The sequence below is a fragment of the Anomaloglossus baeobatrachus genome, chromosome 1 (genome assembly GCF_048569485.1).
Source record: "Anomaloglossus baeobatrachus isolate aAnoBae1 chromosome 1, aAnoBae1.hap1, whole genome shotgun sequence".
Classification (NCBI taxonomy): Eukaryota; Metazoa; Chordata; class Amphibia; order Anura; family Aromobatidae; genus Anomaloglossus; species Anomaloglossus baeobatrachus.
The window spans coordinates 5,333,365-5,349,353 of NC_134353.1; the positions used below are offsets into that span (position 1 = coordinate 5,333,365).

Consider the following 15,989-nt stretch of genomic DNA (forward strand, 5'->3'; position numbering starts at 1 on the left):
CGTCTCTTTTGCACCACTAGAAGAGCGGACCTAGGCAGGTGCCATATCTAGTGATTCGTGTCTTCGCACACTAGTGGAGCGAACGCAGGTAGGAGTTTTGTGCGGTTTACGCTGCTGCCCGTGTCCTGGCACCACTAGAGGAACGGACCTAGGTAGGTGCCATTTCACACTCACTGCTTTTGCCTCTGTGAGTTTAACAGAGGTATTGCACTCTGCACTTGTGCTATTACTATTTACAGCGGCACACTTATATACTCTTCCTCACTCATTAACCTATCACTTTTACGTTAATGCTAAATACGGTAGTCGCTGTGACTTTAACAGTACACGCCGTGATTGGCTCTAGTGTCACTGAGAGTATCAGTGTCAGTACTCCTTCTGTAGAACAAGATACCCCTTATCCTCTGCCATAGTCTGCAGCAGAGACTTTGCACGGTGGACCCTGACTGTCTGATATCCCTTTTGGTTTTTATAATCAGACAGCCCCCGTAACACAATCCCTGGTATTTTGTAACAAAGCAGGGGTGATGATTGGAGATGATGTATATAATTGGGTGTCCTCAGCATAGAAATGGAATTGGAAACCGAATCTGCTGATGGTTTGTCGAATAGGGGCGGTGTATAGAGAGAAGAGGAGAGGGCCCAAGACTGAGTCTTGAGGAACCCGAAGGTGAGGTGGAGAGGAGTGGAATAAGAGCCAGCAAAGGAAACAGTGAAGGAGCTGTCGGAGAGATAGGAGGAGAATCAGGCGAGAGTGGTGTCCTTGAGGCCAATAGAGCAGAGCATGGTGAGGAGAAGTTGGTGATCCACAGTGTCAAAAGCAGCTGAGAGATCCAAGAGAAACAATAGGGAATAGTGGCCTTTAGATTTTGCTGTTAATAAATCATTTGAGACTTTGGTGAGGGCCGTTTCGGTGGAGTGTAAAGAGCGGAAACCAGATTGAGAGGGATCGAGAAGTGAGTTTTCAGATAAATAGCGGATTAGGCGAGAGTGGACCAAGCGTTCCAGGAGCTTAGAGATAAAGGGAAGGTTAGAGACTGGTCTGTAGTTAGCGGCACAGTTCTGATTGAGGGAAGGTATTTTAAGTAGAGGGGTTATGATTATGTTTAAATGATTAAGGAAAGATACCTGATGATAGAGAGAGGTTAAACATTTTGGTTAGATAGGTAATGACAGCTGGGGAGAGAGCCTGAAGGAGAAGTGAGGGAAGAGGGTCACTGGTGCATGTTGTTGGGAGGGAAGAGGCAAGGAGATGCGTCACTTCTTCTGTGACAGGCTCGAATATTGATAGTGAGCTTGCGGTGCGGGAGAGGAGTGGATCCAAGCTCTGAGGGGATTTTTCAAAGATTTCTTTGCGGATGTCATTGATCTTTTGTAAGAAGAAAGTGGCCAGATCATCAGAGCTTAGGTTGGTGACCGGGGTCTGTGCTTTAGGGCTCAGGAGGGAGTGGAAGGTTTCAAAGAGTCGTTTAGGATTGTTGGCTAGTGAAGTGATGAGTGGTAAAGCATACTTGTTTAGCCAGATGGAGAGCAGAGTTATAGGTTTTGAGCATGACTTATAGTGGATAAAGACTTCAGCTGAGAAGGATTTTCTCCACAGACGCTCAGCACACCTAGAACAGCGCAGTAGGAAACGTGTTTGAAGCTTGTGCCAGGGCTGCCGCTACCTGTGTGTTTTTTTTCTGCATGTAGCTGGTGCAGCTTCATCCAGGGCACTATGCAAAGTCTGATTATAATGTGACACCGCAGTCTGCGCAGGAGAGAGAGGAGATGGGAGCCAAGGATGACTGCACATTGTTCATTACCAGCTGGGTATTGATGGCGCTTAGATTTCTGTATGGGTGATAAGTGGGGGTGTCCCGGGTTTGAAGACAGTTTGTGATGGAAAAGGAGAGAAGGTTGTGGTCAGAGAGTGGAAGAGGGGAATTGGTGAAGTCATGAAGAGTGCAGAGGCGGGAGAAGACCAGGTCCAGCATGTTACCATCCTCGTGTGTAGGAGACTAAGGGGTGCTTTACATGCTGCAACGTCGCTAGCATCGGCTAGCGATGTTGTGCGCGATAGCACCCGCCCCATCATACGAGCGATATTGTGTGATCACTGCCGTAGCGAATATTATCGCTACGGCAGCGTCACACGCACATACCTGCTCTGCACCGTTGCTCTGGCCGGCGAACCGCCTCCTTTCTAAGGGGGTGGTTCATTCAGCGTCACAGTGATGTCACGGCAGCGTCACTGAACAGCTGCCCAATAGAAAAGGAGGGGAGGAGATGAGCGGCCGGAACATGCCGCCCACCTCCTTCCTTCCTCCTTTTCCGGTGGACGCAGGTAAGGAGATGTTTGTCGTTCCTGCGGTATCACACATAGCGTTGTGTGCTGCCACAGGAATGACAAACAACATCGTACCTGCAGGAGCACCGATATCATGGAAATGAACGACGTGTCAACGAGCAACGATTTTGCATGTTTTTGCGCTCGTTGATCATCGCTCATTTGTGTCACATGCTGCGATGTGCGTCACTAACGACGTGACCCCGATGATATATCAGCAGCGATGTCACAACAAGTAAAGTACCCCTTAGTGAGCTGTGAGAGGCCATAGGATGAGGTTAGAGAAAGAAAATGGGTGGCAGATGGGGAGAGTGGGTCGTCAATAGGGATGTTGAAATCCCCCATGATGAGAGTGGGAAGGTCACAGGATAAAAAGTGTGGAAGCCAAGTGGCAAAATGATCAAGGAACTGATGGGAGGAACCTGGAGGGCGATACACAACTGCTACTCGCAAGGAGAATGGTTTGAAGAGTCTAATGGTGTCTTTAAAAGAAGGAAACATGAGTGAGGGGATGACCTGGAAGGCACACTGGGATGAGAGGAGCAGACCGACACCTCCTCCTTATCTGATCTCAGGTCTTGGAGTATGTGAGAACTGGAGCCCACTGTGTGAGAGAGCAGCAGCAGCGGTGGTGTCTGACTGCTGGATCCAGGTTTCTGTAAGAGCAAGAAGGTTCAGGGCATTGGAGAGGAGGAAGTCATGAATGTAGGGGAGTTTGTTGCACACTGACCTTGCATTCCAGAGTGCGCAATTAAAAGGGGCAGGATAAGGTGAGCACTGGATATTGATAAGATGAGCAGGGTTTCTATGTGTTCCAGGAGGAGAGTTATATGTACTAAAGGATGGGGGCTCGGGGTTGGGGGAGATGTCACCAGCAGCTAGGAGGAGGAGGAAAAAGAGAAAGAGCAGGTGGTTCAGTGATTTGTGTGAGCGTTTTGTGTGCTGTGTGGGGGTAGTGGATGGTTTTGAATGGTTGAAAAATGTTAGTATGGCCTCAATGTTGTACATGGGAGAGGGAAGCAGAGAGGGGCTGATATAGAGAGAAGGCACAGAATATTTAGGAGGGGGTATAGGTGAGGGAGTGCAGAAACCAAGACATATAGGAAACTATAAGTATATGTCCTTCTGTGTATTGGCAGTTATTGCATTGTACGCATAGGCTTTGTGAGGCTCAAAGTCCGTCCTTCATACATTACACTAGGTGTCTGACGACTAGAAATGAGCGATGTTCGAGCTTCAAGGTTCGCCAATTTCATGTTCAAGTGATTTTGGGGGGTGTTCGAGCTCGAGCTCAAACTCAAGCCTTTTGCTAAAAGCTCGACAGTTCGAGTTACGTTCGAGAACAGTTCGATCACCAAAAGCGTGGATTTTTACAGCTACGTGTGCAGGGAGCCATCGCTAGCAGCCTGCGGTAAGCTGGTAACCAGGGTGAATATTGGGTACCAAGCAAAGCGCTTTGCTTAGTAACCCGATGTTTACCCTGGCTACATGTGCAAAAATCCCCGAAAGCCACACAGAAGCACTTCCGTGTGACTTCAGTCGGATGCCGCTGCAGTCTGTGTCCCGCTCCAGCTCCAGCCCCGCGGCTGCCCGCTCAGCAGAGTCTGCAGCTTCCCGCACTGTACGGCGTCCGTGGTGGTGTCGGGTATCTGATAGATGCCTGACATCACGAAACCCAGGGCTTGATGCCAGGTGACATTACACATCTGGTATTAACCACATATATTACCCCTTTTTGCCACCGCACCAAAGCAACGGGATCAGCTGGCGCGAAGCACCAGGATTGGCGCATCTAATGGATGCGCCACTTCTGGGGCGGCTGCGGCCTGCTATTTTTGGCTGGGGAGAGTCCAATAACCATGGGCCTCCCTAGTCTGAGAATATCAGACCCCAGCTGTCCGCTTTACTTTGGCTGGTGATCCAATTTTGGGGGGATCCCCACGTGTTTTGTTTTTTTTTAAATTATTTATTTAATTTAAAATAACAGCGTGGGGTGCCCTCAGTTAATCCCTCAGGATTACAAGCCAAGGTGAAGCTGCCTACTCTGTGAAAAGCAGTAGAAAATGGCACTGGAGTGAACTTGTGACCGCCTCATGTAGGTTGAAGCTATGGATCCTGGGTAAATTTCTGTATTTTCCCTCCTTCAGTTTTTTTGCAGTACGCAAAAAAAAAAGGAAGGCACACGGATGACAAACGGATGACATACGGACCATATACGGAGCATAAACGGATGCTACACGGATGCATCCGTGAAAATTATGGACCGTTTTTTGCGGACCGCAAAAATGGATCGGTCGTGTGAATGTAGCCTTATTCTGATCTGCCATTTATAAACAGCAGGCAGAAATAAGTGAATAGCGCCCCTAGCATCAGAAAATCTCCGGGGTTTCAGGGGTAGATGAGACCCTGGAGATCATGATTCAGGCCGGTTTTTCCGGTCCCTGCTCACGTGATCACTGGTATACACCGTATACCGATGATCACGTTACAGTAAATGACAGCGCCGGTAAAAAATTATTTATCTCCCATCTGGCATGAACAAACATGCCAGATGGGAGATAAATCTCCTCCCCGGTCCCCTCCGGTCCCCCGGTGTCGCCAAAGTGCCCCCCCGACCCCCTCCCGGAAATCCAAGATGGCCACGCGCACAGCAGCGCGCCACCTTCATTCACCCTACTCCTCTGATTTCTGTCGCATGTGCCATGACACATGCGACAGAAAACTCCTCCCCACACCCTGCCAGGTCACTCCCTATAACCCCACCGGTGTTCCCCGGTGTTCCACGGTACCTGTGCAGCCTTGATCCCACGCGGCCCCCTCCTTCACAATACACGCGGCCGCATGCACAGAGCGGCTGTCAGCTCAGCTTCCTGTGTTCAGACAAAGTGAGTGGTGGTAACCATGCATGTTATGATCCGGAACCATGGAAGACCACCACAAATCATTGGCAAAAAGGTGACAAGAGCATTGGCAACTAATCTGGCCGCCATCCCCTTACTAACCATCACAACTAGAAGTAGCTGAGGGGTGAACTAACATCCTGTGCACTGCGAACCCAGTCGGAGAACTAACTATCCTAAAGGTAGGAAAGATGAATAACTCTCTACCTCAGAAAATAGACAAGAATAGCAAGCCCCCCACATTCAAAGACTGCGGTGATATAGGAAACTGCAGGGAGTTCCTCAACAATCCACTGAGGGGGAAAATCCCTGGAAGGAAATAAACTGAAACCAACTACAACAAATGACAAACCCAGATAAGCAAAAGAACCAGACAATAAATAAAGAGCAAGCACTTATCTGTAGTAGATGTGGTGTTGAGCATGATTATGCAGGCTGGAGATACAAAGAACAACTGACATCCGGCAACAGCCTGCAATCAGACCAGGACTTAAATAAGCAGAGAGTTAGGAAAGGAAACACCCACTGCACAACCCACCTGGTCTCTGTCCAAACCCTTCCTGGCCACCAGAGGGAGCCTCCCAGCAGCCAAAACATAACTAACATTCACAACACATGCATCTGTAAGCTACTGCAATGCCCTGCTCATGAGGTAAGGAACATAGTTAAACAGGAGAGCTATACTACATTTCCAAATAGAGGTATTTGATTTTATAGTTGCCCTGCTGAACGACTACCAAACATGAGAGTCCGTTATACGCCACAAGAAAACACATCTAAATAGCGAGCTCTGTTTTTTAGTATTCAATCAGCTGGATAACTGGACTTAAAGGGGTATTCCATCTCCAAGATCCTATCCCCAGTATATAGTAGGTGGAATAGCAGTAATATCAGCAAATACCAATATTTGGAAATGTAGAACAGTTCTCCTGATTAGGCATGCCCTTACCTCATGGGCAGGGCATTGCAGCTTTGGTAGCAACCATTACGACATGGACTCTGCTGCTGTGGACCCGGGGAGAGTGGGTGCAGATTCATTGCAACCACACTCCTCACATGGAGGGTCTGCACTCTTAGAATATGGGGGATACGTTCACTGAGCGTGTGTCCCCCCCATATTCTAGACGGTCCAGAGTCATCGTGGGACCCCCTTATTTTTTTTTTTCTTACAATAAATTGGTGAAAGAGGGAATGTTTTTTTCAAATACTTTTTTTTTGTCTATTTCTTTTGTTAGTACTGACAGTTTGTGATGTCGGGTATCTGATAGACGCCATGACATCACAAACTGCTGGGCTTGATGTCCGGTGACCTTACAGCTTGTATCAACCACATTTATTACCCCGTTTGCCACCGCACCAGGGCACAGGATGAGCTGGGGTGAAGCGCCAGGATTGGCGCATCTAGTGGGCCAATTCTGAGGTGCCTGCGGCCTGCTATTTTTAGGCTGTGAAGGGCCAATAACTATGGACCTTCCCACCCTGAAAATACCAGACCACAGCTGTCCACTTTACCTTGGCTGGTGATCCAATTTGGGGAATACCCTACCTTTTTTTTGTAATTATTAATAATTATAAAATTATTATAAAAAAAGAGCCTGGGGTGACCTCCACATTGCATCACCAACCACAATAAAGCTGCCAGCTGTGGTTTTCAGGCTACAGCCGTCTGCTTTACCTTAGCTGGCTATCAAAAATGGGGGGACCCAATGTCATATTTTTTTTTAACTATTTTTTTAAGTAAAAAAAATAATGGGCTTCCCTGTATTTTGATTGCCAGCCAAGGTAACGCCAGGCAGATGGGGGTGGCAACTCGTAGCTGTCTGCTTTATCTGCCCTGAGAATCAAAAATACCGTGGAGCGCTACTTCATTTTTTTTAATGATTTATTTTTACAGCACTTTGATGTCAGACAATCAAAATACAGGGAAGCCCTTTTTTTCTTTAGTTATTTAAATAAATAATTAAAAAAAATTATATGGGCTCCAGCTGCATTTTTTGTATTGCTACCTAAGGGTAATCCAAGCAGCTACTAGCTGCTAACCCCCACTGCTTGGTGTTACCTTCACTGGCAATGGAAAATCCAGGGAAGCATTTTTTATTTTTTTGTTGCCAAAAAACTACAAAAAAATGACGTGGGCTTCGCCATATTTTTGTATGCTAGCCAGGTACAGCAGGCAGGTACGGCTGCCCCCAACCCCCAGCTGCCTATTTGTACCCAGCTGGGAACTAAAAATATATGAATTTCATGAAATAATTAAAAAAAAAACGACGTAGGCTTCGTTCCATTTTTGTGTCCAGCCAGGTACAACCAGGCAGCTGGGATTGGAATCCGCAGCACAGGTTAGCTCGAGCTATCTGGGCCCCTCTGCTGCGAATTGCAGTCCGCAGCTGCCCCAGAAAATTGCGCTTTCATAGAAGCGCCATCATCTGGCGCTGTATCCAACTCTTCCAGCTGCCCTGAAGCCGGGTGGCTTGCTGGGTAATAATGGGTTAATACTAGCTTTGTTTTACTAGCAAAACCCAGGGGAGGAGTCCTGCAAGGATGATTTGCATATTCCCAGTGCCTTCTGGGATAAGTGAAGAGTCACCGCGAGCTCAAGGAGAACCGGGTTTTGGCCGTTACAGCCGGAAGGAAGACTTCTGAAAACCAGGGGAGGAGTCCTGCGAGGATAATTTGCATATTCCCATTTTTGGCCCGTCTTCTTCATTGTGAGCGTGAGTGAACAAAGTGTGAGCAAAAGTAAGTGTGAGTAAAATTGTTTGTATTTTAGTTGTTTAATTACTTAACATTTGTTTAGTGCTATCCCCATTAGAAAATGTGCTCCACTATTGCTAATGCGATCCAGTGTACATCTTGTCTAATGTATGCAGTCCTTGAAAAGCCGTTCGAGGGTGCATACTGTTGTTCGAGATGTGCGCAAGTTGCACATTTGGAAGCCCAGATACTGGATGTAAATGAGCAGCTGGCAACTCTGAGATGCATTAGCAATATGGAAAGGAGTTTGCTGCTCACTGAGCAGCAGCTTGCTGGGTCAGATGTGGGGGAGGATCGTAGTAGGGAGCGGCAGGACGGTGAGGTAGGTAGCTGGGTGACAGTTAGAAAGGGGGGTTAAGGGAAAAGTGCTAGGAAGGCTAGTCCTGAACTGACACACCCCAATAGGTTTGCAAACTTGGCAGATGAGGGGGATGTCATTACAGGGGTAGCATTGCTGCAGCAAGGCATGACCTCTGAACGCCAGAGGAGTGTCTGCTCCAGGAAGGGGGGAATAGGAGTGCAGGGCAGGCAAGACAGGTACTGGTAGTGGGGGACTCAATTATTAGGGGGACAGATAGGGCAATCTGTCACAAAGACAGGGATCGCCGAGCAGTGTGTTGTCTTCCTGGTGCTCGAGTTCAGCACATCGCTGATCGGGTTGACAGATTACTGTGAGGGGCTGGGGAGGACCCAGCGGTCATTGTACACATTGGCACAAATGACAAAGTTAGAGGTAGGTGGAAGGTCCTTAAAGATGATTTCAGGGAATTAGGTTGTAAGCTTAAAGCAAGGACCTCCAAGGTGGTATTTTCGGAAATACTACCTGTGCCACGAGTCACACCAGAGAGGCAAAGGGAGATCAGGGAGGTTAACAGGTGGCTCAGGAATTGGTGTAGGAAAGAGGGTTTTGGGTTCCTGGAGAATTGGGACGACTTTTCAGTTGGCTACAGATTCTATGCAAGGGATGGGCTGCATCTTAATGGGGAGGGTGCAGCTGTGCTGGGGCAGAAGATGGCTAGAAGGTTGGAGGAGTGTTTAAACTAGGAATGGGGGGTGAGGGTATTCACTTTATAGAAGGGGAATGTAGTGCAGATAGTGACCAGGGCACAAGTAATGAAATTGGGGGTGGAACGGGGGGAAGGGTTAGGACAGGTAATACAGTAAGCAGGAATACAGGTACAGAGTCATACGTAACATGCATGTACACTAATGCCCGAAGCCTCACAAATAAGGTGGAGGAATTAGAATTAATATTGTTGGAAAAAAATTATGATGTAGTGGGGATATCAGAGACATGGCTGGATGAGAGCTATGACTGGGCTGTTAATTTACAGGGTTATAGCCTATTCAGGAATGACCGTACAAATAAGCGAGGGGGAGGTGTGTGTCTATATGTAAAATCATCCTTACAACCCATCCTGCGTGACAACATATGTGAGGGTACTGAGAATGTAGAGTCCCTATGGGTGGAGATAAGGGGGGGACAATGAATAATAAAATACTGATAGGGGTGTGTTATAAGACGCCGAATATTATGGAAGAGGTAGAGAATCTCCTCATAAAGCAAATTGATAAAGCAGCGAGTCTCGGAGAGGTAATTATTATGGGGGACTTTAACTATCCTGATATAAATTGGGGAACAGAAACTTGCAGTTCCAGCAAAGGAAATAGATTTTTGATAACAATGAAAGATAATTACCTTTCACAAATGGTACAGGACCCCACAAGAGGGGGAGCACTACTAGACCTTGTACTAACCAATAGGCCAGACCGCATATCAAATATACAAGTTGGGGGTTACTTGGGGAATAGTGAAAACAAAATAATAAGTTTTCATGTATTCTTTAGTAAGATGTCTAGTAGAGGGGCTACAAGGACACTAAACTTCAGGAAAGCAAATTTTAAACGGTTGAGAGATGATCTTAGTGCAATAAACTGGGATGATGTACTAAGTAATAAAAGTACACAAAGCAAATGGGAGACTTTTATGAGCATCCTGAATAGGGCTTGTGCAGAAAATATACCCTATGGGAACAAACATGCTAGAAATAGGAGGAAACCCCTATGGCTAAATAGAGCTGTAAGGGAAGCAATAAAAGAAAAACAGAAAGCCTTAAAGAATTAAAGAGGGTAGGTAGTGATGAGGCATTATATAATTATAGAAAATTAAATAAAATATGTAAAAAGCAAATTAAGTTAGCTAAGTTTGAGACAGAGAGACTCATTGCGAGAGAAAGTAAAAATAATCCTAAAATATTCTTTAACTACATAAACAGTAAAAAACTGAAAAGCGATAGTGTTGGCCCCCTTAAAAATAGTCTTGGTGAAATGGTGGAAGGGGATGAGGGTAAAGCCAACCTGCTGAATGACTTTTTTTCTACGGTTTTTATAACCCAGCAGGAAGTACGCCGCCGCCTCGAACTCACTAAGGTTGACAAATCTCCGGGCCCGGATGGCTACACCCCAGAGTACTACAGGAATTGAGTTCTGTGATAGATAGACCATTATTTTTAATCTTCTCAGATTCCTTAATAACAGGGTCGGTACCGCAGGACTGGCGCATAGCAAATGTGGTGCCAATATTCAAAATAGGGACGAAAACTGAGGTGGGAAATTATAGGCCGGTAAGTTTAACCTCTACGGTTGGTAAAATCCTTGAGGGGTTCTTGAGAGATGCTATACTGGAGTATCTCAAGAAAAATAACCTTATGACAGAGTATCAACATGGGTTTATGAGGGATCGATCCTGTCACACTGATCAGCTTCTATGAAGAGGTAAGTTCAAGCCTGGAGCAGGGAAATGCAGTGGATGTTGTGTAGATGGACTTTTCAAAAGCTTTTGATACGGTGCCACACAAAAGGTTGGTACATAAAATGAGAATAATGGGGATAGGGGAAAATATGTGTAACTGGGTTAAAAACTGGCTCAGTGATAGGAAACAAAGGGTGGTTATTAATGGTACGTACTCGGACTGGGGCTCAGTTCATAGTGGGGTACCACAGGGGTCAGTATTGGGCCCGCTTCTTTTCAACATATTTATAAATGACCTTGTTGGGGGCATGCGGAGTAGAATTTCAATATTTGCAGATGATACTAAACTCTGCAGGGTAATCAATACAGAGGAGGATAAGTTTATATTACAGGGAGATTTATGTAAATTGGAGGATTGGGCTGAGAAGTGACAATTGAAGTTTAATGTAGATAAATGTAAGGTCATGCACTTGGGTAGAGGAAATAACATTTATGATTATGTACTTAATTGTAGAACACTGGGTAAAACAGACACAGAAAAAGACTTGGGTGTATGGGTGGATGGTAAACTTCACTTTAGTGGCCAGTGTCAGGCAGCTGCTGCCAGGGCTAATAAAATAATGGGATGTATTAAAAGAGGTAGAAGTGTTCATGAAAAAAATATAGTTCTACCTCTGTACAAGTCACTAGTGCGCCCGCACTTATATACTGTGTACAATTCTGGTCACCGATATATAAGAAGGACATAGCTGAACTGGAGAGGGTGCAGAGAAGAGCGACCAAGATTATTAGAGGAATGGGTGGGCTGCAATACCAAGACAGGAAAAACGAAGGCTTAGGGGGATCTAATCACAATGTATAAATATATGAGGGGACAGTACAGAGACCTTTACACCTAGGCCTGCGACTGGAACACGGGGGCATCCGCTACGTCTTGAGGAAAGAAGGTTTAATCATAATCACAGACGAGGATTCTTTACTGTACGAGCAGTGAGACTATGGAACTCTCTGCCGCATGATGTTGTAATGAGGGATTCACTACTAACATTTAAGCAGAAAAAACAAAAAGCCAGCACTAGATGTGCACTTCAGCACTAAAAATTCCAAACTGTACTTATAAAAATTTTGAGATTTTTGCAAAAAATTGCAATTTCTTGAGCTGCCCCGCCACGTCACGGCAAATCTCATTTGGGGCAGTCCTACACTAAAATATTTTTATAAAATGTGCCATACGGCCTCACATATGAATAGTAGAACTGCTCTTAGCAGCACTCACCTGGTCTATTTCAATCCCATACCCATGACTGAGTCATGGCTGTGGGCGGGACAGGTCCAAGCAAATGCTGCATGAAGTAAATAACCTGTGGACAGGGCCTGATGACTGAATGTGAACAGTCACCAACCGCTAAAATCTAGACAGGTGGAATACATATTTTTCTTCATTGAATTGGTCGGTGGCTGACCCCCACCTTGCTATGCACCCCAATTTGGGAACACTGCCTACGTTCGACGAACCGAACTCGAGCCTCTAGAGGCTCGCTCATCTCTACTGACCACGTCACACACCATGGGGTCAGATGGAGGGAAATGTTACATTACCGGTGACTACCGGCGGGTGCAGTGTTATTACCCCTATATTATGTCATCTACTGTCATCATAGGCGACAGGGAAATACGGTGAGCGATGGCCGGATATTAAGGCTTTGTTGATGGTTTTTGTCAATGCTTTTTTTAATGAGTTTTATACAAATTATAAACTGATTTTTATATTTCCAGCAAAAGTGATGAGATTTCATAATTCTATTGGACATGATTATTTATTTGTGACCAAAAACAAAAACCGCTGCATTTTTTAAAGCATCAGCATGTCAACTCTTTCAGCGTTTTACAGCGGTTTTTCACCATTGAAAGCAATGGTAAAGTGTAAAATCGCTACGTGTGAAGGGCTGGAGGAGGAGGAGGAGGAGGAGGAGGAGGAGGAGGAGGAGTTTTCCCCTTTTTTATTTGCCGTTTATACAAATCACTATACAGGAGAGAAGGTTTCCTAACATTATTTCTTATAAAATCCATTTTATCTTCAGCTTTTTATGTTTTATTGTGGGTCAGTAAAAGTGACATAATATTCTGACAACATTGCTCCTAGCAGCGACCTGGGAGTCAGAGATGTGTCCAGGCGTCTTTCCCGGCTGTTTCCATCCATTTCCGTGATTTTCCTGCCCCTAAGACCTCCTGGGGGTCTACCAGAAAAATGCTCATGTTTCCCCATGACCTCCATTATACTTGTTACTGGAGTGGAGCCCGTCCGAGCGTCCGACCTGCTGGATTCCAGGAATCTGCTCTCATCACTGGTTCTCATCTTTTCCTTCAGGTCCCGGTGTCCCGCTGCTCAGATCCATGTTCACCTGGAAGCTGGAAAAAGGCAGGACGGACAATTCATCCCTGCTGCTACGACTGCGTCCCGTGTTCAGAAGGAGAGATCTCCAATATGACCGGTAGGTACAGTAATAGTACCGTGCGGAGCTGCCGCCCAACCTACACCCCACCTACTGTCTCCTCCCCAAAATCCTTTACAATGTAAGCCTGCAAGGACAGGGCCCTCTTCCCTCTGTACTAGTCTGCCTATTGAAATTTGTATATGTATTCTGTATGTAACCCCTTCTCATGTACAGCACCATGGAATAAATGGTGCTCTATAAATAATAATAATAATAATAAAATAATAGGCTGCACCGGACAGCGGCTCAGACCTGGCATCAGTCACACACCGTGGAGCCGGACGTCACTCTGGGGTCAGAGGGCGAGGTTACAGCACTTGTGCTGTGCAGAGACTGAACCCAGCGGCAGCAGGGAGGAAATAACTCCATAATATCCGCACAGACCGCCGATTATGTCTGGAGCCGTATTTACCTGCAGATTAGTACTATGGATATAGAGGTATACAAGGTCCCACGACATTCCTGGCTCTGCTACTGTACATCCGAGTTTGGAGAGACCGAAAACATGTCCGATCTCTCCAGGCTCTGGGAAACACTGACAAGAAGCACGCGTCTGGCATCAGTGACGCCACTCAGTTCATCTGAGATCATACCCGTGTTCCCACAGTATGACCTCTGGTGACCTGAAGCACTCTGGCCTAAAGTGCGGGGTCACGTCTTGCAGCCTGCTACTACTTTAACAGTGGCAGTCCGGCATGGAGGTGAGGGCTGCCCCACATGGCATTGCCACTGCTAAAGTACTGTAAAATTTGTACTTTTTTTCTCTAAAGTCATGTAAAATATGAGTCTGGTGACAGAGCAAAGTCCTTTTATACCTCAGTTCTCATTTCAGGGTATTGTGTCTTATGGGATTGGTGGGAGATGGCTGTTCTTTCATTAGTCGCTAGTTCAATCCGACTGCATAATTTTCCTATGAATTAAGTAGTCAAATGGCTTATGTAATCCATATTTAACAAACAATCCACATTTAACAGACAATAGGGCTCCAGTCAGTCTGCCGGGAAACAATGACTAACTTGTCCTAATTTATGGAACAAAGGAACAACACGTCTGGCCTAATTAAGAACAATTCCACCCCCACACAAGTGGCCAGATGCTGATTTGTCACACATCTACTAGTTAGCGCTACAGGACAATGATTAGTATCCTGTGGATAATGATGCAGAGAATAGATAAAAAATAGATAAATAAATAGATATTTTTTACTGTTATATATGTAATATTTTATGTAATTTCCTTACAGACGCTGACAAATGCATTAAATGCCAAAGTGATGAATGGCCAAATGAGAAGAGTGACCGGTGTCTGCCCAAAGTGATTGAATTCATCTCTTACCAGAAGGACCCCATTGCTTCTGTATTTTCCGGTGTTTCGCTTTTCGGAAATCTTGTGACCGGCTTCATATTTGCAATATTTATCTCCTTCCGGGACACTCCTATTGTTAGAGCTAATAACCGGAACCTGAGTTATCTCCTCCTGGTGTCCATCTTCCTCAGCTTCCTCTCGGGCTTCTTGTTTCTTGGTCGTCCCACTCATGTAACTTGTAGATTACGTGAGACCAGTTTTGGGATTTTCTTCTCAGTCGCCATCTCATCACTTCTTGCCAAGACCATCATGGTTTGTGTGGCTTTTAAGTCCACCAAGCCCGGAAGCCCCTGGAGAAGATGGCTGAGTGTGAAACTGCCCTATACCATAGTGTTGTTGTGTTCTTCTCTTCAGGTTGTGATCTGTGCTATCTGGTTGTTTATTTCTCCCCCATTCCAGGACCTGGACATCGAGTCTTATCCTGGGACAATCATCATTCAGTGTAATGAGGGCTCAGATCTCTGGTTCTGCTCCATGTTGGGTTATCTGGGGCTCCTGGCAGCTGTCAGCTTTGTTCTGGCTTTCATGGTGAGGACATTACCGGACAGTTTTAATGAGGCCAAGTACATCACCTTCAGCATGCTGGTGTTCATCAGCGTCTGGATCGCCATGATCCCGGCTTATCTGAGCACCAGAGGGAAGTCCATGGTGGCTGTGGAGATATTTGCAGTTATGGCCTCCAGTGCTGGGCTCCTGGGTTGTGTGTTTTTCCCAAAATGTTTTATCATTTTATTTAGATCTGAAAGGAATAGAAAAACTGATCTGCTCCGGAAAAGTAATGAAAGACTGTGAAATATTAGCCCTGTGGTGATAGTGACTGATTCTGTGCATTAGAGGAAGCCATATTACAGTAGAGCTTCTCTATCGGCTCGTGTATGAAGGAAACATAGAATAATGTAACAAATACATGTAATATCTCCGGTTATCAGTGCAATTATTAGAATATCAAATATACAGTGCTGGCCAAAAGTATTGGCACCCCTGCAATTCTGTCAGAGAATATTCAGTTTCTTCTTGAATATTTTGCCACTCATTTTGTTAGCGACAAGATTGGACACTTAAAATGTGGTAGCAAAAATGGAGAGGTGGTGTAGATTGCAGAGGTGGTCTAGCTTTATTGACAGCTGAAGAAACAACACTGACTATCCATGTCAATTTTAGTATGGCCCTAACAGTGGCAGCACAGTTTGCAATTAGAATAGCGTGGAAAAACTGGGCAGGTGGGTACAGTGCTCGGGTTCTGTGGGTCAGTGGACAGGAAAGGAACACTAACTTAGTATTCCAGACACTTTTAGGATGGCAGAAAAAGTGTCAGCAAATTGTGCAAAAAAATAGCGTGGCAAAACTGGGCAGGTGGGTAGAGTGCCTGGGTTCTCTGGGTCACTGGACAGCAA

General features: G+C 45.7%; 1 protein-coding gene across 1 annotated transcript; it reads left to right on the forward strand.

The window, feature by feature from the left end:
* The first annotated feature begins 12,600 nt into the window (after positions 1 to 12,600).
* Positions 12,601 to 15,387, forward strand: LOC142310426 (vomeronasal type-2 receptor 26-like). The gene is made up of 3 exons (XM_075347955.1): positions 12,601 to 12,651; positions 13,104 to 13,227; positions 14,474 to 15,387. The coding sequence occupies exons 1-3, from the start codon at positions 12,601 to 12,603 to the stop codon at positions 15,385 to 15,387; spliced, it is 1,089 nt and encodes a 362-aa protein (XP_075204070.1).
* Positions 15,388 to 15,989: the final 602 nt, after the last annotated feature.

Excerpts from the sequence above, each read along its gene's own strand:
- LOC142310426 (XM_075347955.1), top strand. The coding sequence starts at position 12,601 with ATGTCAACTCTTTCAGCGTTTTACAGCGGTTTTTCACCATTGAAAGCA. Across the intron at positions 12,652-13,103 it reads TTTCACCATTGAAAGCAATG|GTCCCGGTGTCCCGCTGCTC; the intron begins GTAAAGTGTAAA and ends CTTTTCCTTCAG. Across the intron at positions 13,228-14,473 it reads AGAGATCTCCAATATGACCG|ACGCTGACAAATGCATTAAA; the intron begins GTAGGTACAGTA and ends ATTTCCTTACAG.